The 23749-nt window shown below is 37.2% G+C and overlaps 2 protein-coding genes across 5 annotated transcripts in view; both read left to right on the forward strand.

Annotated features, from left to right (window-relative positions):
• phf20l1 (PHD finger protein 20 like 1) overlaps window positions 1-5652 on the forward strand; it is a 21780-nt gene extending 16128 nt beyond the window's left edge. For all 4 annotated transcript variants that reach the window (XM_067448449.1, XM_067448450.1, XM_067448452.1 and 1 more), the window contains 3 exons: window positions 1-178; window positions 270-435; window positions 4323-5652. The exon at window positions 1-178 is cut by the window's left edge and continues 66 nt beyond it. In XM_067448449.1, coding sequence (XP_067304550.1) covers window positions 1-178; window positions 270-435; window positions 4323-4465 — 487 coding nt within the window. In that variant the 3' untranslated portion in view covers window positions 4466-5652. The remainder of the gene's footprint in view (window positions 179-269; window positions 436-4322) is intronic.
• A 475-nt stretch (window positions 5653-6127) lies between these two features.
• The window catches only part of tg (thyroglobulin), a 43169-nt gene continuing 25547 nt past the window's right edge, over window positions 6128-23749 (forward strand). The window contains exons 1-26 of the mRNA XM_067449452.1: window positions 6128-6212; window positions 6321-6429; window positions 6525-6622; window positions 7363-7551; window positions 7995-8154; window positions 9236-9342; window positions 9597-9740; window positions 10279-10461; window positions 10771-11808; window positions 12801-13397; window positions 13506-13739; window positions 14305-14442; window positions 15031-15108; window positions 15245-15345; window positions 15469-15589; window positions 15939-16142; window positions 16928-17128; window positions 17264-17409; window positions 18495-18651; window positions 18782-18946; window positions 19306-19455; window positions 19625-19789; window positions 20792-20914; window positions 21021-21136; window positions 22166-22271; window positions 22787-22984. Coding sequence (XP_067305553.1) covers window positions 6128-6212; window positions 6321-6429; window positions 6525-6622; window positions 7363-7551; window positions 7995-8154; window positions 9236-9342; window positions 9597-9740; window positions 10279-10461; window positions 10771-11808; window positions 12801-13397; window positions 13506-13739; window positions 14305-14442; window positions 15031-15108; window positions 15245-15345; window positions 15469-15589; window positions 15939-16142; window positions 16928-17128; window positions 17264-17409; window positions 18495-18651; window positions 18782-18946; window positions 19306-19455; window positions 19625-19789; window positions 20792-20914; window positions 21021-21136; window positions 22166-22271; window positions 22787-22984 — 5113 coding nt within the window. The remainder of the gene's footprint in view (window positions 6213-6320; window positions 6430-6524; window positions 6623-7362; window positions 7552-7994; window positions 8155-9235; window positions 9343-9596; window positions 9741-10278; window positions 10462-10770; window positions 11809-12800; window positions 13398-13505; window positions 13740-14304; window positions 14443-15030; window positions 15109-15244; window positions 15346-15468; window positions 15590-15938; window positions 16143-16927; window positions 17129-17263; window positions 17410-18494; window positions 18652-18781; window positions 18947-19305; window positions 19456-19624; window positions 19790-20791; window positions 20915-21020; window positions 21137-22165; window positions 22272-22786; window positions 22985-23749) is intronic.

A 23749-nucleotide genomic window follows, 5' to 3' on the forward strand; every position in this document is an offset into this window, starting at 1 on the left:
TATGGGTGGGGTTCCGGACTGCCTACATTTCAAAGAGCACCTCAACCAGAACTCAAACCCTGAAACCTATATTACCAGCGAGCACAGCTACCAGAAACCTCCCGGTACAGGCCCCGAACATGCAAGGGATGAACCGGGGATACAAACAGCCGCTCAGTTTAACATAAAGGAAGAAGAGGTAACCAAAGGACATTTAAAAACTCAGATCTCATTCAAGGTCAGTGTGTGAAAGGAGTTTGAAATCAATGCTGTGCTTATGTTTTGTGTAGGTGAGCAGTGCAATTGCTCTGTCTGGCTGTGTGAATGACAGCGGCCTGGGCTCCATGGAACAGGCCAGGAACTGCCTGCAATGGCAGATGAACCTGCTTACTCACATAGAGGACATTCAGAACCAGCTGTCTGGCCGCATGGACCTCATCGAGAAAGAGCTTGATGGTAAGGGGGAGAAATATGGGTAGTGCCATAGTCAAAACAATATTTGTCATCCCGTGACTACCAGGGTTGGATGAATTTGTTTCTTTGGGGATGCTGTAGATTACAACCATGAGCTTATTTAGCTTATTGATTTCTGTCAATAGATCCTCCTAAATATTACACAATGGACCTTTAACGTTTTGTGCTCATGATCACAATAGTGATGGCACCTTTGTGAAGATTTATTAACCTTTTGGTTACCAATCTTGAGGACTAACCACTAAACTAATGAATTAAAATTTCGTCATCTCAGAAAGCCAGCCTGTTTAAAGGGGTGATATAATGCTATTTGTAGAATTCATTATTCTATTGCAGTGTTGCACCAATGGGTGTTTTGTGTTGCAACTATAAACAATGGGTCTGATTATAGTTTCACCAACAGTAATTCTGGATTACCTCCACCAAACAGTTAATATGAGCTAAGTTAATCAGAACACTGAGCGCGGGTGAACTGATAGTGTTTCTTCTGGCTGCAAATCTTTTAATGTCTGTGGTATCTGCCACTGCAACAGTTCTCCCTGAGACCAGAGTTCAGCGCTGCGCCTTGCCGCCTTCCCGTCTTACTGGCAAAGTACTGGTGAGATCACCGGAGGTTAGGGTATTGTTGGTTTATAATGTTATACAGGGTTTTTCCTGCATAGAGAATTACAAGACAGCCGCCTTCGTCTGTCGACAAAACTCAGACAGGCACACAATTTCTCAGATTCAGCCTGTTGTGATAATCAGAAATATATCATCACATGATTGTGCAGCAATCACTCTTATATTATGATTTGCTGGGACAAAGTCATCTAAAGCCATTCCATAGCTGAATGTGCAGGACAAGGATATTATATTAATATTATTTCCATCGTTAAATTAAAGTTGACGGAAACTCCTATTCCTCCGCCGCAGCTGTCAATCATCATCTCCGTTCAGAATTAAAACTGCACGTCGCATTCGGTTACGACAGTCAGCAGATAAAACTCTCCAAGATCATATTCCCATTATAATAATTGATCTATAAATAAGGGCTGTGAATTTGAGTTTATAGCTGTTTCTGAACGAATGTTGTGCTCGCTATCGGGTGACAACACAAGGACTCCTTAGCATCACATGCACAATATCTGGAATTCAAAACAAATGATCAGTAAACTGTTGGACAGATACATTATAGACCGGGGTGCCGCCTGATGTGAGCAGGGCTGCCGTGTAAAAGGTGCCGGCATGCACTTGCACTGCAGTTCATTTCACATCTGGGTTGTAACTTGAAAATAATGCTTTATGTATGTTTCTGTCGATGGATAGCCGTGCTGGCTCCTCATTGATACACTAAAACAACAGCAATAATAAAAGAAAAACGTGGGCAAAACGGAGTGCTGCCCTATGAGCAGTTATTTCACCGTCATCACCCGGGTATATTCGCCAGAAGACACGAATGAGCGCGCGCGAGAAGATCTGTCTCTGTGCATCATCCGAGAGCACGCACACGTCTCAGTGCGCAAATATTGAGTTATCTTTCAAGTCTTGTTTGAACGGACAAACTCACACAAAAAGTATGTCAACATATCCATCTTGATGAGTATCCAAGCAGACATGGTCTGTATATGCCTTAAGTGAACTTTATACAGTCTAGAAAGACAAGGCATAGCCCTGCATTAGGTCTTAAAGGGGCAGTAGCTGTTACTGATGTCTGTTTAATGTCAAACAAAAGATAAGGACATCACTCACTGCTCTTGATTGAATAGCTTTTGGAAGTTTAATAAGGATTAATCTTTAATTTAAACAGTTAAATATGCAGTTATTTTAGATTTGATTATTTATTCAATTTCTCTACCTAAACTTTTTAGACCTAGGGTCTACCTGAAAAGCGTTGTTTATTTTATTATTATCTTTGCTTAATAGTATTTATTTGTGATGCTGCTTGGATTTAAGTTTTGTTTGACTTTTATTATTCCCTTTTCCCTGAACATAGCAAATACTGAACCGTGCCTCTCTCTCTTTTTTGACCATACATGTGTTTGCATCCCTGTAAAATGGAACTATAATGTATGACGGAATAGCACTTCTGAGAGTACTTCGACTCGGCGCAGTAAAAAGTCACGTCTGAAAAATCCTCCCTCACATCTCCCCCTCCCTCTCTCATTTCTGTCAATAAGTGGTGTTTGGTCACTTCTAACTTGATCTCTATTTGGTACCAGATTAAATGAACTGGGCTTAGTGGGCTAAGCTAAATGCTATCAGAATGTCACTGCACGTCAGAGAGATTAAGTGCACGCACTGGCCCTCATTTATCAAAAGTGCGTACACCAAATTTCGCAGTGAAAAACTATTCCTAACACCACAAAAAGCTCAGACAAAGATATGCCATATTATGATCCACTGTAAAAAAACAACAATAACAACATAGTAATTATACCAAAGAATTTGAGGCATGTATTCCTCCAGTTGCGAGCCTGTGCGGCAGCTGCGCACGGACGGGGACTGAATAATTCAGACTGACAAAATAATACAAATTACATTCTTCTTCTTTTAAATAATAATAAAATAAATAATAACGGCATTCTTCTTCTAAATAACAATAAGTGTCATTAATAAAATTCATAATAATAATAATAATAATAATAAAAAGAATCTTACAAATTGTCATGCAATTATTAATTTGAATGAATGGTAGGCTACTCCATATCACATCATCATCATCCTATCGTACACCCCAATACATGTGCCGTGATACGAAATTAAATGCTAATTGTTTCAAAACATGTGCTGTAAAATAATGCATTTTATCATCCAAACAGCTATTTAAACTCCTGGAGTGCGCTTCTCGACCTCCACACTATTAACACACTATTAACTATGGTCTCGATGGGCGCGTCTCAATCATCTCACTAGTCCAGTATTCAGGACACTGATCAGCGAGTCAGCCCATTGACTTATGTCCTAATCAGTGCCCTGACTAGTGGACTAGTGAGGTGATTGAGACGCGCCCGATCTCCACGTCGGAGAGGTTTCGCTTCTTTGCCGTCTTCCGTGTGTCCATGGCGTAAAATAAGGGCGTGGGGGAGGCGGAGACTTGAATATATAGGGGCGTGTTATTCTAATGACAATCGTTTTCAGCCGCGGCATTTATCAAGGGCAGGTATTGCGTACACCTGGATTGAAGAGGTGCGCACAACTTCATAAATCAGGTGGTGAGAGGAGTGTTAGCATAATCTTACGCCAACATATACGCCCGTTTCTACGCAAGATTGATAAATGAGGGCCACTGAGACCAGAGAGGTATGTATCAACTCGTCTTAGTTAAGGGAATAACAGTTTAAAATGAAAAAGCGGTGAAGTATCCCATTAATAGGAAAAGTGACACTGAAGACACTGTTACCTTTAGAGGCGCATGCAAATAAATCCCCAATCCCAATTCAGTATTTATATATTTCTTCCAATATTTCGAGCATTCTGAACAGTGAGCTTGCTGTCCCTGGTACAGTATTTGCTGTGCTGGCACGTCTGTTTGGAGAAAAATCTGGTTGAGTGTTCTGACTATCCAGCTGACCCAGTGTGTTGGGATTGGCCAATAACCTCAAGCGTGTGTCGGAAATGTAACACCCCTTACTATAACCGCAGTCTTCAGCTTCCAAGGATTTAAGCAATTTTAAACACGGTTAATAATGTCGTCGGTTTTACTGTATCATCCCTAAATGGTTGATCAAGCCGGACAGATGTTTGAGTAAGTAATATCAGGACTTTGATCTTTGCGTTTTAGGCAGTGTTTTCTGTTAGTTGGAATAAAATCCCTCTGTAGAAGACTTTTTTTTTTTCAGGTTGATGTTTTGTTAAGTTTCATTCTCTTTTTCCCTGTCTGTTTGAAGTGCTGGAGAGTTGGTTGGACTTCACGGGTGAACTGGAGCCCCCCGATCCCCTGGCCAGACTCCCACAGCTCAAGTGCCGCATCAAACAGCTTCTGACGGACCTGGGAAAAGTGCAGCAGATGAGCGCCCTCTGCTCTGTGTGATGCACGCATTATAGTGTGTGTTCTGAGCTTCTATCACCGTCCCGTGTTTCTTCACACACTCTACTGCTTGAGAAGGTGTATTCAACACTGTTCAGTAGATGCACACTCTGTGAAGGAAAACGTTGGCCATCAAGTGTGAAATAAGGAAAATTTACACTAGATGTGTGAACATGTCAGTGTGTATTCATGCTGAGTCTGAACCGCATATCTGCTTCAAGAAGATTTTGTTCTCCAAAATAGGAAAAGATCAGTTTAGCAGATTAATTCTTTCACATGTTATCAGAAGGGAACTTTATCTTTTTTAATAAGATTGAAGAGGTCAAAACACCACACAAGTTTTAGCCTTTTTTTTTTGCATCAGTTAGACCCTAAAAGTAAATTTCAACTCTGTTTCCACTCTGTGAGGTGAGTTTTCTTAAGGAAAAATTAACTTGACTCAAATGGGTCACAGATAGCAGACTGTTAAAGAGTTAATTTGCGTTTGATGTAAAAATCATAAAGGTTTTCGCCACTTAAAGTTACTTTAAAGTGCCAAGAAAACAGACCACCGCAATCTGGTTGCTTAGACACGCGCACTTCAGAATTTACACTTTTTTGAAATGAATATTGCATTTTAGGCCAGGATTGGGTTTAGCGGTCTGATACACTGGCACTAAAGGTTCACAATGCCAACAAATTCATTTGAGCACACCTAGATAGTTTTCTTACAAAACTCGTCGAATACTTAAGAATGTTTCTCTGCAGTCTTAATGGATGCTGTAACGATTCACAAGAAAACTAGCAAATCTATATGTGGACGTTCAAAGATATGGCTGACTCTTCTTACTACGGTCTGTTTATCATGTTGATACTTTGAGAGTATCTACTGCGAAGTAAGCTAATCCTGAGATGGATGTAAATGCATATAATTAAATCCATTTAGTTCATTTTGTTTTTGAAAAATGTATATACAGTTTTTATAACTGTAAAGAAAAACAACAAAAAACTAAGGCATAAAAGGATGATACTTGAAAATGCCTGTTTAATCTCAATTTCTATTAATCTGTACAAAGAGTGTTTTAGAATTTAGATTTAAAACTTGAAGTTTCTTTTGATGAAAATACCAGCTGTACATTTAAAGAGTTTATTTAAAGACCTGATGTAATTATCTGTATGTACAACTTCATTAAAAAAATATTCTCAAATTTTTTTTTGTCTATCTTCATTTAAGATAAGTTTACTCTCCCTTATGTATCATCTGTATATATGTGTGAATTTTAATTGCCTTTACAGAATTGGTAAAAATTAAGATTTATATGTCTTTTGCTTCTACTAAGTATTGTCTTTTTTTGTTGTAGTATAAGGGCAATGACATAAGAGTAGTAACAATGCACAGCTCTTTTTAACTTTGTTAGAAGTGGTTTTCAGAAGACTGATGTTGCTGTTTCTCCTCAAAGAAGCACTCTCAAAAGTTAAAGCTTGGCTGCTCACTTTACAATGTCCAGGATGTTCTTATTCACCACCAAGTACTTTACCCAGTCTGGAGAGGTTAGTGTTTTGATAGACAAATTCGTACATCAACAGAATGCTGAACAGGTATGACAGTGCACATCCTGACTATGGTATAAAAAGATGCTGCAGTTTCATAGCATTCACTAGGCGAGTTCTTGCATCCTAGAGAAGATGCAGAACACTAAGGAGATGGCACTCTTTTGTCTAACTGTCACACTGCTTAGCACCTTCTCTCTGACATGCGGGAAAATTTCAGGTGAGCGTCTGGTCTATTCATAACATCACCTGTGTTTTTACTGTATCTGGGAGATTATTTAAGCTTGTATGAATTCGAAAATTCATCCACCTGTTTTTTTACCCCCAGAGTACCAGCTGGAGACCGAGAGTCTGAGTCACTGTGAGCAGCTCAGGTCTGTCAGTGCAGCACAGGAACATGAGCACATCCCACAGTGCTCTGAGGATGGCCGCTTCAGGTGCGTTAACTTGACCGATGCTGAATATAACATCACACAAATGTACCATGGTATCCCCATGTTGTTTGTGAAAGTCTGAAAATCCATTTTTGTAGGCATGTTCAGTGTAATCATGGAGGTGGGGAATGTTGGTGCATGAATGCAGAGGGACTTGAGATACCTGGGAGTCGACAAAATGGATCCACTGTTCATTGTAAGCCCTTCTTTATACATGTTCTTTTTTTAATGCTTTACATGCTTTTGGGATTCTTGAAATCCCAAAATATAAATGTCAATTTCTTACATTTTTATTTTCTATAAAAAATGTTTTATTTAAGTTTACTCTGCCGTTCAAAAGAATCAAGTATGCTGTAAAATGATCAAAAGTAAAGGCTTTTAAAAACTTAATCCCCATTCCCAGATTTAAAAAAAAATAAAATTATGCAGCTAAAATCTTTTTAATATTTATGTAAAAAAGAAATGTTTCTTGAGCAGAAAATCTTTATATTAGAGTGACTTCTGAAGGATAAAGTGCCACTGAAGACTGGATAAATGATTCTGAAAATTCAGCTTTGCCATCATAGGAATAAATTACATTTAAAATATATTAATATAGTTATTTTTCTAACTGTTGTAATATTTTCACAATATTACTGTTTTGACTTTACTAGTTTTGATCAAATAAATGCAGCTTTGGTCAGCATATAAGACTTTTTGCAATAAAAAAAAAAAAAAACATTTTAATGGTAGTGTAACTGCTTTGGGTCTCTGGGAACCCAAACCCAATTCTTGACCAACCACTTAATGGTAAATTTAAGAGTCAACAGTCAAGAGATATGCTGTTAACATATTCAAGATAATGTTTATATAAAGTTTTAGTGTGATCATAACTTATATGTGTCCATGGAATCATTTTAATTGAATGGAATTGACCACACTCTGTCCTTACCAAAGGTTTGACCTCATGCCAGCTCCAGAGACAACAGGCTCTTCAGACTGGAGACGCAACCCTGGCGCCAGTGTGTTTGGACTCAGGTGAGTACGAGCAGGTGCAGTGTGATGCGTCCCGTGGCCAGTGTTGGTGTGTGGACCAAGAAGGCATGGAGATCTACGGAACCAGGCAGAATGGGAAACTCTTAAAGTGTGAGTTCACTTATTCAGTATCATATTCATTTGATTCCCTGGATGCATTAGTTGAACAGTTTTGAGTCCCTGAATGAAAAAAAAAAGAATTAGAAGAATTAGATCTGCTTAAAGGTTGTTTCATAGCTATTTTAATCCTGACTCTTACTCCTGGTTCCACAGACAGGGTTTAGCCTAAACAAGGATTAGAACCTAGTTCAATTAGGACATATAAGTAGCTTTTATAAATGTGTCTTTTTGAGACAAAATACAGTAGCGCTGACATATTTTAAGATACGTCAGTGCAAGTTTCTTTAAGTTAAAACGGCTCAAACATGCATTTCAGTTTGGGACTAGCTTAAGCCTTGTCTGTGAACCGGGGGGTTAAATTGCTGGATGATGCTTAAATGAATACTCTTTGGGATGCACTCAGATGTAACATGCATCTAAAACCTTGACACTAGGTCCTGGTGCTTGTGAGGTGAGACAGCGGCGACTCCTTCATGGTATTGGAGATCCATCTCCCCCTCAGTGTTCAGAAGATGGGAGCTTCTTACCTGTGCAGTGCAAATTTGTCAACACCACTGACAGGATGATCTTTGATCTGTTACACACCTTCAACAGGTGAGACATGCTTTTTCTTCAAACCTTAGATTAATGTTCAAAAGTAATAATAATAAAATAATTATATATATATATATATATATATATATATATATATATATATATATATATATATATATATATATATATATATATATTATAATATTATAAATATAAATCATCTCTCTCTCTCTTTCTCTCTTTCTCTCTTTCTCTCTCTCTCTCTCTCTCTCTCTCTCTCTCTCTTTCTCTCTTTCTCTCTCTCTCTCTTTCTCTCTCTCTCTCTCTCTCTCTCTCTCTCTCTCTCTCTCTCTCTCTCTCTCTCTCTCTCTCTCTCTCTCTCTCTCTCTCTCTCTCTCTCTCTCTCTCTCTCTCTCTCTCTCTCTCTCTCTCTCTCTCTCTCTCTCTCTCTCTATATATATATATATATATAATTTGAAAGAAATGTCATAAGTTCACCAAAACTAAATTTATATGACCAAAATTAAGAATGAAATCAATTTTATTTATCCCTGTGATCATTACTTCAGTATCTCATGAGCCTTCAGAAATCATTTTAATATGATGATTTGCTGCTCAAGAAATATTTCTTATTATCAATGTTGAAAGTAGCTGTGCTTCTTACTATTTTTGTGGAAATATTGATGCATTTTTAGGATTCTTTGCTGAATGCAAAGTTCAAAGAGCATTTATATGATTTATAGTATAAATCTTTTGTTACATTATAAATGACTTTATTATCATGTTTTTATCAATTTATTGCATCCTTGCTGAATAAGTGATTTTTTTTCTTTAAAATAAATACAAATTTTACTGACCCCAAACTTAATTTTCTCATATTAATTTTTAATTGAATTGAATACAGATTTCCTTCTTAACACTCTTTTAGTGAAGGACTAGATCTGGGAAACCAGCCCAAGCCTTACATGTTTTACCACTAGACAGCAGTATTGTGTCAGATAGAAGAGCATTTATAACTGTTTTCCTGTTTTCCCATTTCCTAATTTTCCAGTTTTCTTAGTTAAACTGTTAGTCTTCTTTAACAGTTTAAAATGCATCTGCTTCTATAGACTATTTAACTGAGGTTTCTTTTCATTAACAGAGACCCAGAAGCGTTCCAGACATTTACTGTTTTCAGAAAGACCTACCCAGATCTATCTAGTTATTGTTTCTGTGCAGATAGTCGTGGACGAGAGATGCCAAGCACAGGTGATACACACCTCTTCAGTTGCATTTCAGGTTGAATAACTAGGCCAACATTTTGCCCTCACAAAACACTGAACTCTGTTTGACCCAGGGCAACTGTCCTTGAAATGAGTGAACTGAATCAAATTCTGTTGAAGCATCAGCTGAATGTCAAGTGGTGCTATGATTTTGTGTCTTTCAAGAAATAGTTTGGCCTAATCAAGTTGGGACATTTTGTGTGCTGTATTATAAAGATGAATTGTTTTGGGTTTGTCTAGGTGTGGAGCTGCTTTTGGATGAGGTGTACGACACGGTGTTTTCAGACCAGACTGTTGGAAGTACATTTGCAAAGTCAAACATGTATCGAATCCTTCAGCGCCGATACCTTGCTGTCCAGCTGGCCGTGAGCGGGAAATTTAGATGTATGCAACATTTTGTTGAAAATAAATATATATATATATATATATATATATATATATATATATATATATATATATATATATATATATATTTCATCAGAGCATTGCTTCTCAGAGCATTTCATCTGAGAAGCAAAAATGCTTATATATATATATATATATATATATATATATATATATATATATATATATATATATATATATATATATATATATATATATATATATATATATATATATATATATATATATATATATATATATATATATGTAGTAGTAGTAGTAGTAGTAGTAGTAGTAGTAGTATATATAGTAGTATTTTTTTCTTCTTCTATTGCACAAATCCAAATCCTGCGATTCAAATAAATGTAGATTATTTTTTTGTGGGGACTAATAAACATTTATTTCATTAACAGAATAGAATATGAGAAATGATAATACTACAACGGCAGTGCAGGAATAAAATGTTCCTCTTAGTATGTCTAGCCCATGATATGTCTGTATAACGGTACGGGTACCCAACTCTATATGTTTTCAAAAGGTCCCACCCCATGTGAGAGTGAACGGGCTGCAGCTACTCAGGCTGGTAATTCCTTTGTACCCTCCTGTTTTGATAATGGGGTGTATGTGCCAACCCAGTGTCAGTCTGGTGGTCAGTGCTGGTGTGTGGATGCTGATGGCAAAGAGATCTTTGGCACACGCCAGTATGGAGCACCAAAATGTAGTAAGTTTGTATTTCACAGAATTTTCCATAATTATGTGCCATGATGTCTATTCAGCATCTCTGGTAACAGTTCATCTTGATTTGATCAATCAATAACATTAATAAGTAATGTTCAGGTAGTCAAATAGTACATTAAAATACATCTGTGAACACATTCTGAACTACTCTAATTGATCCAATCTAGCAGTAGAAGCAAATTAATCAAATAATAATCTTTGAGTTTTTGATTTATCGGTCCCTTGGTGAGTGAAACTTTTAAGCAGAATGGAGTTTGTGCACTGACAAATGTTGTGCTTCTTGTTTGTTTAGGCACTGGAGTAAAAGACTGCCTGTCTGAGAGGAGACAAGCTCTCTCCAGCCTTTTTAATGGCCCAGCTGGAGACTTCAGCAGGAGCAACGTGTTCTCCGTTTCCAAAGATACCCTCTCTTTTCTTGGTACTTGCAGTCCTGAATTCCAGGAGCTTTTGGCCAACTCTGGTCTTGTGCAGTCATTGCCAGAGTTGGAGCGTTCAAATGTCAGAGACATCCTGGCTGAGCTCCTTCAAGGGATGTTTCCCTCTGGGGCTCTTGCCCTAAAAGCTCTTGCCCTTGCCCCGAATGCCAAGAGACTCCAGGAGAATCTCTTTGGAGGAAAATTCCTTAAGAACGCTGGCAATTTCAACTTCACTGGCACTGTTGGAAGCAGTGGTACATTGAGTTTCAGTCAAATTTTTAGTCAAGTTGGTCTGAAGCAGGCCACAAACGACTTGATGCAGCTGGCCAAAACCTTTGCAGATGACTCTGCCAATCCTAATATAGACCAGGAGATTTCTGATGCATTTGGTCGCTCTGTGAACCTGAAAAACAACCGGGATACAATTAAGCTTGTTTCAGTGGTTCTTGAGAATGAGCAGTTTCTCACTACCCTTCGAGAAGCCATCAAACAGCTGAAGGCAGAAGAAAGCACCCAGCTGGGTCAGCTGTTTCGTGCAATTTTCCAGAAGTCAGATGTTTGTAAGTCTGTGACTTCAACCTCGACTTCATACATACCCCGGTGCACTGAGAATGGACTATACCAGGAAGTCCAATGTCAGGGCTCAGAGTGTTGGTGTGTGGACTCTCGTGGTTTGGAGATAACAGGTTCTCGCACATCTGGGTCCAGACCGAGATGCTTATCCCAGTGTGAGAGAGAACGCAAGATGGCGATTGCAGTCAAAGCCAGTAGTTCTGCAGGATCTGAGGTCTTCATTCCTAAATGTGAGACTGATGGTGCTTACGTAGCAAGACAGTGCCTTGGCAAAAGTTGTTTCTGCGTGGACCGATCTGGAACAAAACTCGGCATTCAGAGTTCAGGAAATGCTCCTCAATGTGAGTCTGAACACTAAACACAGATGATTAATTACAGAGCTATAATCATACATTTAATTAGACACACATTAAATGATCTGGCTCTTATGTAATAGACAATCAGCCAAAATGTATGCATTATAGAGACATCTTGTTTTATGGAGTGCTTTCTATTTTGCAAGGCTTCTTAAAGTTTTGCTATTAATTTCCTTTTTAAAAAATGAAAGAAAATCCTTAACACTATCAGTACTTGCAAAAGTATCAGTATATCAGTCCCATGACATTAATCAGGCATATATTCCTTTTATATTTTACTCTCAATTTTTTATTTTATTTTTTATTTAGCTGAATGTGGAATATATCCCATTGTCAGTCTTATATGACCTTCACTGTCAAAAAAGTAGCAAGGGTACAGCGGCTTGTCACTGGGACAGTATCAATAAAGGGACAACTTTGTACCTTATCTACCCCTAAAAGGTGCATATTTGTACCTTAGAGTACTACTAGGAAACTTTTAGAGATTCATTTTCTTTGAAAATGTATGGAAGCAAATTTCTGTCTCAGTTAATTGTGGCATTATGTAGAAATTACGACTTATCTTCCATAATTGTGACTAATTATTCCGGTAGTTCAGAATGTTGAGCATAAAACCATCTGCCAAATGCATAAATACAAATATTATATCTTGTGCTTCTGATTTAATATCTCATAAATGCAGCTTTAATCTCATAATTGAACCTTTAGTTCTCAGAATTGTGACTTTATCTCTCGAATTCCATAATGAATGGCTTCAGAAACCGGAAAAATGCAGCATAATGACCTATGCCATGCAGTTCATTGATTAAAAAAAAGCTCTACACTGTACAAAAATGGCATCATATTAACACTGATTATACAAATCTGAAATTTACAACTTGGATTGACATTTTAATATTATTTTTTTGTGATATAAAATGTTGTGATTGGATATATTATCTATATATATATATATATTATCTATTGATCTTCCAAAGGTCCAACAAGCTGCCAGGCCACAGCGACTCAGCAATTCCTGTCCACAATCCACTCTGTCCTCTCAGATCCATCTTCTGTAACCAAGCTTTCTGAAGTGTACATCCCTCGTTGTGCATATGACGGCAGCTGGCACCAGATCCAGTGCGATGGACCTCCAGAACAAGTGATTGAGTTCTACCGTGAGTGGGTTCGGATCATAAATTCTGGACAAGACCTGCCCATCTCAGAGCTTCTTGGAATTCTGCAAGCCTATGCAAGAAACACAGAGGCAATGGCGTCATTCCGAGCTTTTGTGTCTGAATTGTTCAAGACTAGGCACCACAGAGTATTCCCTGTCCTAGCGAGTTTTGAGAAGTTCTCTGATATTCCATCTGACTTGTTAGATGGGAACGTTGAAGCCATTTATGGACCATCAGTTTTTTTGAACCCATTATCTTTCTGGAGACTGATCAGAAGAGAAGATTCTGGTTATCCGGGTCCACTGTCAGACTTCAGTGTTCCTCTTGGGAATTTTCACCTACGTCAATGCTGGTGCGTTGACCCTCAAGGAGACATGCTAGCAGATGGCAAGGCTCCTGTTGGCCAAATCCCCAAATGTGAGTTATAGTAATTAATATATGTAGTGACATTAGTAGCTGTTCAGATATTTCTTTAAAATCTATTTTGCATCATCTACTTAGTATCTCATTTGTTTATCTCTTCAGGTCCAGGCCCATGCTCTATGGTTCAAAGCCAGGTTTCTGAGTTCCTGAAGCAGGCTGAGGAGCTAATCTTTGCTTCAAACAACTCACATGTGCCTGCGGGTTATGGTTTCCTCCTGGCTGAGAGTGTCTATTTGAGCCCTGTGGAGTTGGAGCAGACACGTTCCTCAAAGATCCCCATCACTCAAACTCTGCTGAGCAACACCAACTCAGCATTGAGACTCGCAGCTCATTCCAGTACGGTCTTTTGTTTTATCTGTCTCAAAATTAAATTTCAAAGGAACTGCAGAAGAATGTACAGTAGGGTTTAAAAGTCTGAGAAAACCTGGACAAGAAAGGAAATGAATGAATTGAAAAAAGTATTTAAATTTATAAAAATAGAATAACTATAAAATAAACACAACAATAGTTGTGCCCCAAATTATGCACTATACACGATTTACTTATGCACTGTCATGTACTCAACCATGTAGTATATCAATTTTATAAAGTGTTTTTTTCTTTAAACATCAGCACCTAATTTCTCTATCACTTTTTACTGTCTCTAATTTGTGTCACTTATGTGATGCTTTGTACAGACGGTCAGATATTCTTGTTATAATAATATTATTTGAAACCAAACTTAATTTAAACATTTGGACCCTACTTTATATACTTCAGGTATATACTTTGTTAGTAAACTCTGCTTACTCATTACAGTTGCAGCATTTAATAAAACCTGTACGAATGGAAGTGGACGTATCTGAGATCTTAATTTCCTTTTAAAGCTACAAATATTAAATATGCTTTCACTTCTCGACAGCCCTGCATTTCTACTGGCAGAGCAGACTGATGGCCAGTGACAAAGACAGACAGAGTTTAATGCTTGGTTACCAGCCCTACATCCCACAGTGTGATGCATATGGCCAGTGGTTGCCCAGTCAGTGCCACCAAAGCACAGGTGAGACCATACTCTGGTACTTTACACTTCATATAAAAAGCCTGGCACACACTACAGTTCAAAAGTTTGGGGTCGGTAAGATGTTTTAATGTTTTTGCAAGTCTATTATGATCACCAAAGCTGCATTTATTTGATTAAAAATAACTTTTAAAAAAACATAATGTTTTGAAATATTATTTCAATTTAAAATAACTGGATTCAATTTTAATTATGTTCAAATGTAATTTATTCATGTGATGACAGCTGAATTTTCAGCATTATTACTCCAGTCTTTAGTGTCAAATGATCCTTCAGAAATCTTTCTAATGTGATTATGAATACAATTGTTGCTTAATATTTATGTGATATGTCTTATTGCAGGGTTATTTGACTAGAAAGTTCCAAAGAACAGCATTTATATGAAATAGAAGTCTTTTCTATAATTTCTGATACATTTATTGCATCCCTGCTGAATAAAAATATGAATAAAAAAAAAAGCAAAAGAAAAAAAAGCCACATGTTTGAACAGTATTGTACTTCTGCCAACAGAAACATTGCCATATTAATTTGTGGATCATTTTCATTTTTTTACCCTGTCTGATATCATAGGTCACTGTTGGTGTGTTGATGAGGAGGGTAGATACATCACAGGCTCTCTGATGTCTCGTTCTGCTGCCCCTCAGCAGTGTAAGAGTCCAGTCTCATGTTTTTCTTGAATCATTTCAAGAATTTCAATAATTAAGGTTGTTAGGGGAAGTGCTAGTTTTACTTCTGGAGTTTATCATTTAACTTGTTAGCTGATTTGTATTCATTTGTCTCCCAGGCCAAACTACATGCCAAAGGCTCCAAAGTCACTTCCTGCTTTCTGATTGGACACAAACAAGCTCTAATAGCACTTACACATACAGCCCTTCATGTGAGGAGGTGAGGCCTTCTTTTTGGGTTATTTGGTTTATACTGTACTTAAAAAGTACATTTTAGTATTAACTACTGAAGGTTTGCATTTCATGTGTATCTGTCTCATTGTTTGTGCGCACACATCTGTAGGGTGGTGAGTTTTCAGTACTCCAGAAGACAGGTTCAGGCCTTTCGCAGGGGTTGTGCGTGAGTCCAATAACCGGACAAGTCATCCAAACTGCCATCGCCGATCCTTCTGGAGAACTGCAATGTAATTTTTTCATCCATCTGTACAATTCGATTTTAAGACAATAGGGAAATAATAGGGTGATATTAATTTAGTTTCAGTGTATGAGCACCATGTTTTTCAATTTCATTTTAATATAAATCTAACCTAAAAAGTATGGTCAAAATGAATATAGGGTTAATGGAAATGCTACCCTGAATATATTGGGGTCGTGACCAAAAGGTTAAGAATTTTTGCCTGAACCCAAAAACTAATCCTAACGTGATTGGTTGATAAGAATGTTGTTCCAGCACCAACATTCAGTACCATGTCTGGTAGCAAGGGGTTGAGAAATGTACCATGTAAGACCCTTGTATTATTTTGTGTGTTATAGGCCCAGGTTGGTGTTCTCTACAGAAGACTCTGGCACTGCAGAGAGAGGTTGGTGTAGGGTATGAGCCTGAATGTGTGCAGAACGGGCAGCAGTTCTTGCCACTGCAGTGTGACCTGTCCGACTGTTGGTGTGTTTCTCAAAGCGGAAAGGAACTACCAACAACACGGACCTCTCGTAGCACAGGGAAGACCCCATTCTGTGACAGTAAGTGAATTAGGTCACACTTTGCGTTTATTTAAAGTCAGCATGTAAAGGAAGTTGCGATTAGTCTTTACTTCCCTATTGTGATGTCATTACGAGTGAAACAGCAGCTCAAACAAGAAAAAATTATGTGCATAAATACAGTATCTGTCAAAAGATTGAAAAGATTACAATTTTGTTATGTCTTTGAAAGAAGTCTTTTGTGCCTCGGCTGCATTTATTTAATCCATTGATTTACTTTATTAAAAAGACAGTAAAAAAAAGGGAAAGGAAAATACAAATTAAAAGAATATAACTTTTATATTCTTTGAATATATTCTATTTGAATATATTTTAAAATGTAATTTATTCTTATAATGGAAAAGCTGAAAATTCAGCTTCTTTACTCCAGTTTTCACCAAAAGCCCCAAAATCAGTGTGTTAGAATGATTTCTGAAGGATCATGTACCTGAAGACTGGAGTAAAGATGTTGAAAATTCAGCTTTTCTATCACAGGAATATTTAAAATAGAAAGCAGTTCATTTAAATTGTAGTAATGTTTCACACTATTACGTTTTTTTTAAAACTATATTCTTGATTAAATAAATGCAGCCTTGGTGAGCACTTTTGTATTGAAATGTAAGTCGTAATGTTTCCCAACTTTTGTCAGGTACTGTACATTTGTAATAACTTTTTTTCTGTTAATAATAAAAAAAGATTTGGCCATTTTTATTTTATGGTGACTTTACCACATTTTTTGGCATATGCCTGTGGCAACATGATTTTCCTTTATTTGATTCCCTTTTCAGTCCCTGGTTGCTCCCTTCCATTTGGAGACATCTCCCATGGTGCCATTCTATGTAACACTGTGAAAGTTGCGGGTCAGCAGACACAGCGATGTGAGCTGTTCTGTGACCAAGGTTATGTCAACACCCTTCCTGTCGCCAGCTTCCTGTGTGATCCCCAGGGGAAAAACTGGCTTGAAGCTCCACTGTCTTACGCCTGCCAAAGTAAAGGCCACACACACACTGTTCTATTTACCTGTTGAAATGCTCGCAGGTTGTAGTATGTCCTTTTGGGATTTGTCTATCTATGAAGTCTTGTTTCTTTAATTACTGAGTGACTGTGTTTGTGGTGTCAATCAGAGCCTCAGGTATTGCAGACAGTGCAGGTGTCGTTAGAGTTGCAGATGTCCCTGGCTGAGGGTCAAAAGAGTTGCAGCACCCAGAGTGTTGAGCTACAGGGTGCTTTGCTGCGAGATATGAGAGCTACAGGTCTCTGCAGCCTACAGGTACCATACGCTGTCTGCTTTGAGATATGTCGTACATATTAGTGTATAAAACATATTTTTAATGTGTGATGAAAAATAATAAGCATAATATAATAAAAACAACATGGTTTACACGTTAAGTTGTCCTTGTTACAGTGTAACAACATTTATGTACTAAGTAATATTAATTAAAAACATGCATTTGCTATACAATTAGGGTTAGGGTTTGATTTGCGTGTAATTATGCTTAAATATTAAAAATTATTTGGAAAATATTTATATTTATTTAATTTTGCAGTGTATCTTTTTATCTACCCACTTTTAATGTGTAATATACAGTTTTTTAACGCATATGTTGTGATTATTTTATGTAATATATAAATAAACTTGCCTTGCCTAATATAAAATGTTTAAACCTTTAAAATAATTAAATGCATTTTATTTCTTATAGTTAAAATATGTTTGTAAATAGAATTATGATTACATATGGTAAAATTATAATTTTAAATACAAAAAAAAATCTAATAAAATATATTTGTTTAAAATATTCAATTGATATATTAATTTAACTTAGGCCACAGGGTTTTACAGAACCCTTAAGCGGGCCATAGTCATTGAAAAAATATGAGAGAAAAAATATATTTTAGTGTTTTCGTTGGCTCGCAAAAGCTTTGTTCTCCCAAGAGAAACTTTGTGTTTGCTCACCAAACTTTTGCATTCTTTGCCAGTGAATGCTAAATTTTGTGGGAACACAACCTTTTGGAGCGAACACAAGCTTTCTTGAGGGAACAAAAGACTTAAACTAATGTACACAAAACAACAACATCCCCCATCTCATATTTGTATCATCACCCTTTTGCTTTAGATAATCCATCTTTCCTTGGATAATCCAAGGATTCCCAAACAGTAATTTTCCCACTAATACTATTTTAGATTGACAAGTAAATTGTCACCTAGCCTAGAATATTAGATTAATTGCAAATGTAATATTAAATTTTTTGGTATATTTAGCATACAGTAGAACAACAACACTGTGCAAGTTTCTAAAACCTACAAATACAACTATGCATGTTTGTTTCTTTTGAATACTTGTGTATGTGTCTTAGCTGACCTCATCCGGCCAGACCAGCTCTGTTGCAGTCTGTGACGAGTCTTCTGTGTCTCTTGAGTGTTTAACTCACAAGGAGGTCACTGTGCGCATCACCTTTAGGGCCCGCCTCTCTGACCTGTCAATAACATCTCTCCCTGATCTTCATGATATTGGTAAAAGAGCAGCCTTTCCTATCTAATATCAAATGTTTCATTTCAAACTGACATTACTCTGAATCATTGATGAGTTTTATTATTCCATGTACTTTTCTTTCTAAATAAATTTATGTTTATTTTTTCCCAGATATAGCACTTAGTGATGAGAGACTGCTAAACAGTGTGAAGGAATTAATCCGAAGTGGGGCATACCAGTCCATCTTCCTCGCTGACGGTTCTCTTGCTTTCTCTAGTCCTGCCTCATTTAGCTGCATGGCTGGCTATAAGCGGCTCCCACAATCCACTGGGTGTGGTAGGTTGGCTTATGTACCATTTGGTCATCTTAATGACAGACTGGCCTGTGCACCATAAAAGAAAATGGCTTTACTTGTGCTTCTGAATATGCACCTATAAAGTTCTATAACTGATGCACATTTTAGCTTACTGGCAGTGTACGGAAATAGAAATGTGGTGTGCAAAAATGTGTAAATGTATTTGTGAAGGTTTATGTAATATTTTTAAACTGCATTCAACTTCTCCTCCTCTATTATTAATCTTCACTTCTGTATCTGTCAAATTTCTCTTCTTTTTCCACTTTACACCAACATTACCCACGCATGCTTAATCAATCCTGCTTAGAGTGTGTGTGTTTTTATCCTCTCTCACACGCAGTGTTGTGTCCAGCTGGTTCTTTTTCAAGTGGTGGTGTGTGTACTCTGTGTCCGCGTGATACATTTCAAAAGGAAGAAGGGCAGGTCTTCTGCTCTCCCTGCCCCTCCGGAACATCCACTGTGGCCCAGGGAGCCTTCAGTGCTTCTCATTGTGAGTAAAGGCCAAACTAAATCAGCTCAGCCCAAATGTCACACAAATTTAAGAACAGCAAGTGTAGATGGTTGCAGCTCTGTCAAAATGCAGATCATGTTTCAGAGGGAATATTGTTTTGATTTTTTCATTTATGTTTTTAATGGCTTAAATTTGTGATTCTCTTAAGGTCTTACTGAGTGCCAGCAGAGTAAACTGAGTTGTACAAAGAAAGGGGACTTCCTGTCAGCCCAGAAGAACCCCATGTCTGGCAGATGGTTATGTGTCTCCCCAAAGGGGGAGGAACTTTCTTGGACGTCTTCTGATGGTCCAATGACAGTTGAAGAGTGCAAAGGTATGTGTTACAGTCAGTGTTAAGGTGTAGAAATCACTAAAAGCAGTAGTGCTGCTACATATTTATACAGTGTGACAGTAGTTTAGGTGTTTTTAAAGTAGTTTAGCCAAATTATAATAGTCAATTTTATTGATCACATTGTGAAGAAGTTATCCATGCATCTTTTTCATTTTTAAAAGCCATTTTACTCAATTTTCCAGTGAAATACAGGCTTCTCTCTAGTGATGTATAATGGATATCTCTGCATCCTATCAACAACTGATGGATGGAACCAAGTTTCTAACCTAACTTGTTTTTTTTCTTTATTGATAATCCATTGTACTCAGATGTACAAAACAATACAAAAGAAAATATCACTAATTCCAATTCTGCTATTTTTTATTGTATTTTTGATTGAATTAAATAGTTTTGTTTCTAGTTGTATTAGTTATTTGGTGTACTTACCCTACCCTAAGATCTTAATAGTTTTGTGCCAGATCTGCTCTGATTGTAAAAGTAAATCAGATGACAGTAGCAGTTTTTATATAATGGTAACAATTTACAATAAGGTTGTATTAGTTAACATTAGTTAACATGAACTAACCATGAGCAACCCCTTTGTTCAGCATTAGTTAATCTTTGTTAACATTATTTAATAAAAATACAGCTGTTCATGGTTTGTTCATTTAAGTTTGAATTGAATTAACTAATGTTTACAAGATTTTTATAATGCATTAGTAAATGTTGGAATATTGTAAGTGCATAACATAAGTGCAGTACATCATTAGTTCATATTAACTAATGTAGTTAACTAATGTTAACTAATGAACCTTATTGTAAAGGGTTACCAAAGAAATTGTCTTCTTAAATAACTTGTTACTATCTAGTGTACCTTACTACTATAGTGTAGCTATAGTATTGCTTCAACAGTACTTAAGTAGATCATTCAATCTTTATCAGTATGAAAGCACAAACAATACATGTATTTGTGTGTACAGAATATCACTCTTTGTTTGTTTGCAGTAATGGAAAAGTTTGAGTTGGTTGCTCCTTCCTCCCTGCTGCTGAAATCAGAGAGTGCTGACATACTGAGCTCTGATTCCTCAACCCAGCCAAATGAAACACAGCTCAGGAAGTGTGTGCTTGGTGAGACACACTTAAATACTGAAGCAGTGCACCTGTGTTTGAATTAGTCAGATGTGTACTCGCACTCTTCATGACTAAAGTTGACCACATCCCTGATCTCTGATAGATTGTGCCCTGGAAGATTCATGCCAACATGTGGCTGTTTTCAGTGATGAAGAGAGAACTTACTGTGAGCTGTACAGCACCAGTGAAGATAATGTTGAATGCAGGACTTCTGAACAAGTATGACCATAATGCAGGCACACTTTACCCCATGTAAATTGTTGATGGTGCAAATTTGTATCTTAAAGCTGCTGTCCGTAACTTTTTGGGTTAAACATGATCCAAAATAATTTTTGGGCAAGTACAAAACTGTGAAATGAATGGCTGTAAACATGTTTTTTTCTGCTGTAAAGTTGGGCATTTTAACATGGGGCTCAATAAGATTCTGCTCCCTTCTGGAGCCTTTGTAGTTTACATTACTTCCGTATTGGCTTCAAGAGAGATCGTGGGAGGTTGCCGCTTAGCTATGAGAGGGAGCAATTCACCTCTACTTCACATTAATTTGTTGGTATATGACTAATAAATATTAGACTGCACAGTAATGAATACACATTATGTAGTCATGCAATGCTGATGTTAACATTAACAATTAACAGATTGACAGCTGCTCATTCTCCTCAAAACATTTGAATCCTCCACGCTGTGCCGACCGACGCACAACTCGCATGAAGTTGATAATTCCGCGACTAACTGCAATTGCAGTTTTCGAACAGAGATGGCGACATAGAGGAAAAACTACGAACTGCAGCTTTAAATTACAATGTATATTAAAACCCAGTAAGCTAATTTCAATATACACTATCGTTTAAAAGGTTGGATTACAGAAATAATATTTTATGTTTTTGACAAAATGCTTAGACTTTTGAACGGTATTCTAATGGTTACATCCTCTATTTAGTTTCATTAAAACTTTATAATTTCAGCATTTATTTGTCCAAAATATTTTCTGAGTACATGTTAGGTTATCTGTTTTAACAACCCCTTAGACAATAATCCTCATTTGTCTTTACACTAGCTAATAAACATAAAATTTAGCATGTTTTTATTTTAGAAGACCGACATTCATCATATTTAAGAGTTATTTCCAGTGTTATATTTGGCATTGGGTCTTTTTTTTGGGTCTTGGTGGCAGTCATATCTCCTTTCCCAAGAGTGACATGATTATTACAAAATAAGGGGAAAAAGTATTGCGGTTTGTTTGCATTTCAGAGCAATGGGTTTCTGGGAAATGATGGTGCTGAGACGTTCCAGACTCTCAAATGTGTTCTGAAATTAAAAAGAGATGAACCCAATCTGACGGTGCTGAGAAAGAAAGGTAAGATCATCAGCTATTAGTTATGTCCCATATGTTCTCAGTTTGGTTAGTTGTTGTGAGTCAACTGGACTGTGCTGGTTACACGTTGCATCGAATGTCGTGAGAAGCTGAGTTTGTCTAAATAGACAATTAACTATCCTAAGAAAACAAAGAGCCTATTACAATGAAATATTATCAACATACAATATCATAATTGAGCTATAGTCACAAAGATTAAGTTGTGGTTTGTGAGTAATGATTTTAACAAAGTGCTCTAGTCATCCGTGGACACAAGAATAAAGAAAATTGTCTTTAAAAACATTCTTTAGGCTTGTTCTGTTAAGAGATAAATATTTTTCCATGTGAAATAAGCGACTTGATACTTTGAGACTTCTCTCAGGAACGGAGCTCCCAATTTCTGATTATTTTTGGCGACCCAAAAGCATTTAGATGCACTTGTGTTTCTTGGCCCATGACTTAAAGAATATCTGTTGTTCTTTCTCTTTTACTCTCCACCCTTCATCTTCTGACAAAAGGTCATGAATTCAGCACAGCAGGCCTGAAGAGTTTTGAGAGGCTGAGTTTCCGTAAGACCGGTTCTGGAGTGTATCGGACACTTGTGTTTGATGCACGTGGAACCACTCTGGCTGACGTCCATCGCTTCTGCGTCAACTCCTGCAGCCGTGAGAACTGCTGTGATGGATTTATCCTGAACCAGAATGTCCTCGATGGAGGTCAGAGACGCTCTCACTCATTAGGAGCAGATGTAGCACATTTTCACTATTATAAAACCCTATTCACTAGGAAACAAAACCTAAACTAAAGTGTCACGGGTGAGGGCCCATGGCAACACATTTTTTAAACTTTTTAACACATCCCAAAAACTTTTTGACATTAATATATTTGAATATTTTATATAAATTATGAACTCTTTAAAAAACTTTTTAAATAAAGACATTTGTATTTAATTTGTAATGTTAATATGAAAAAGTATTATTAATGATGCTGATGAATCTAATATTATTCCTAATAAGATCCTTTAGATCCTTTAAGTCCTGTAAGTTGCGAGGTGGAGCCTCTATGGATCGGACTTGTTTGTTCAGCACATCCCACAGATGCTCGATTGGATTGAGATCTGAGGAATTTGATCTGGGATCTTGAGAAACATTGTTTCAAACACATTGTTTTTCTCCTCAAACCATTCCTGAACCATTTTTGCTTTGTGGCAAGGCACATTATCCTGCTGAAAAGAGGCCACAGCCACCAGAGAAAAAGAAGTCAAAGTAACATCCACAGTGATGGCAAGACTCAAAGTTTCCCAGCAGAACATTGCCTAAAGCTATCACGCTGCCTCCGCCGGCTTGCTTTTTCCCATAGTGCATCCTGGTGCCATGTGTTCCCCAGGTAAGCGACGCACACGCACTCGGCCATCCACGTGATGTAAAAGAAAATGTCATTCCACAGACCAGGCCACCTTCTTCCATTTCTCCGTACAGTTC

This window comes from Pseudorasbora parva, chromosome 7 (genome assembly GCF_024679245.1).
Source record: "Pseudorasbora parva isolate DD20220531a chromosome 7, ASM2467924v1, whole genome shotgun sequence".
Classification (NCBI taxonomy): domain Eukaryota; kingdom Metazoa; phylum Chordata; class Actinopteri; order Cypriniformes; family Gobionidae; genus Pseudorasbora; species Pseudorasbora parva.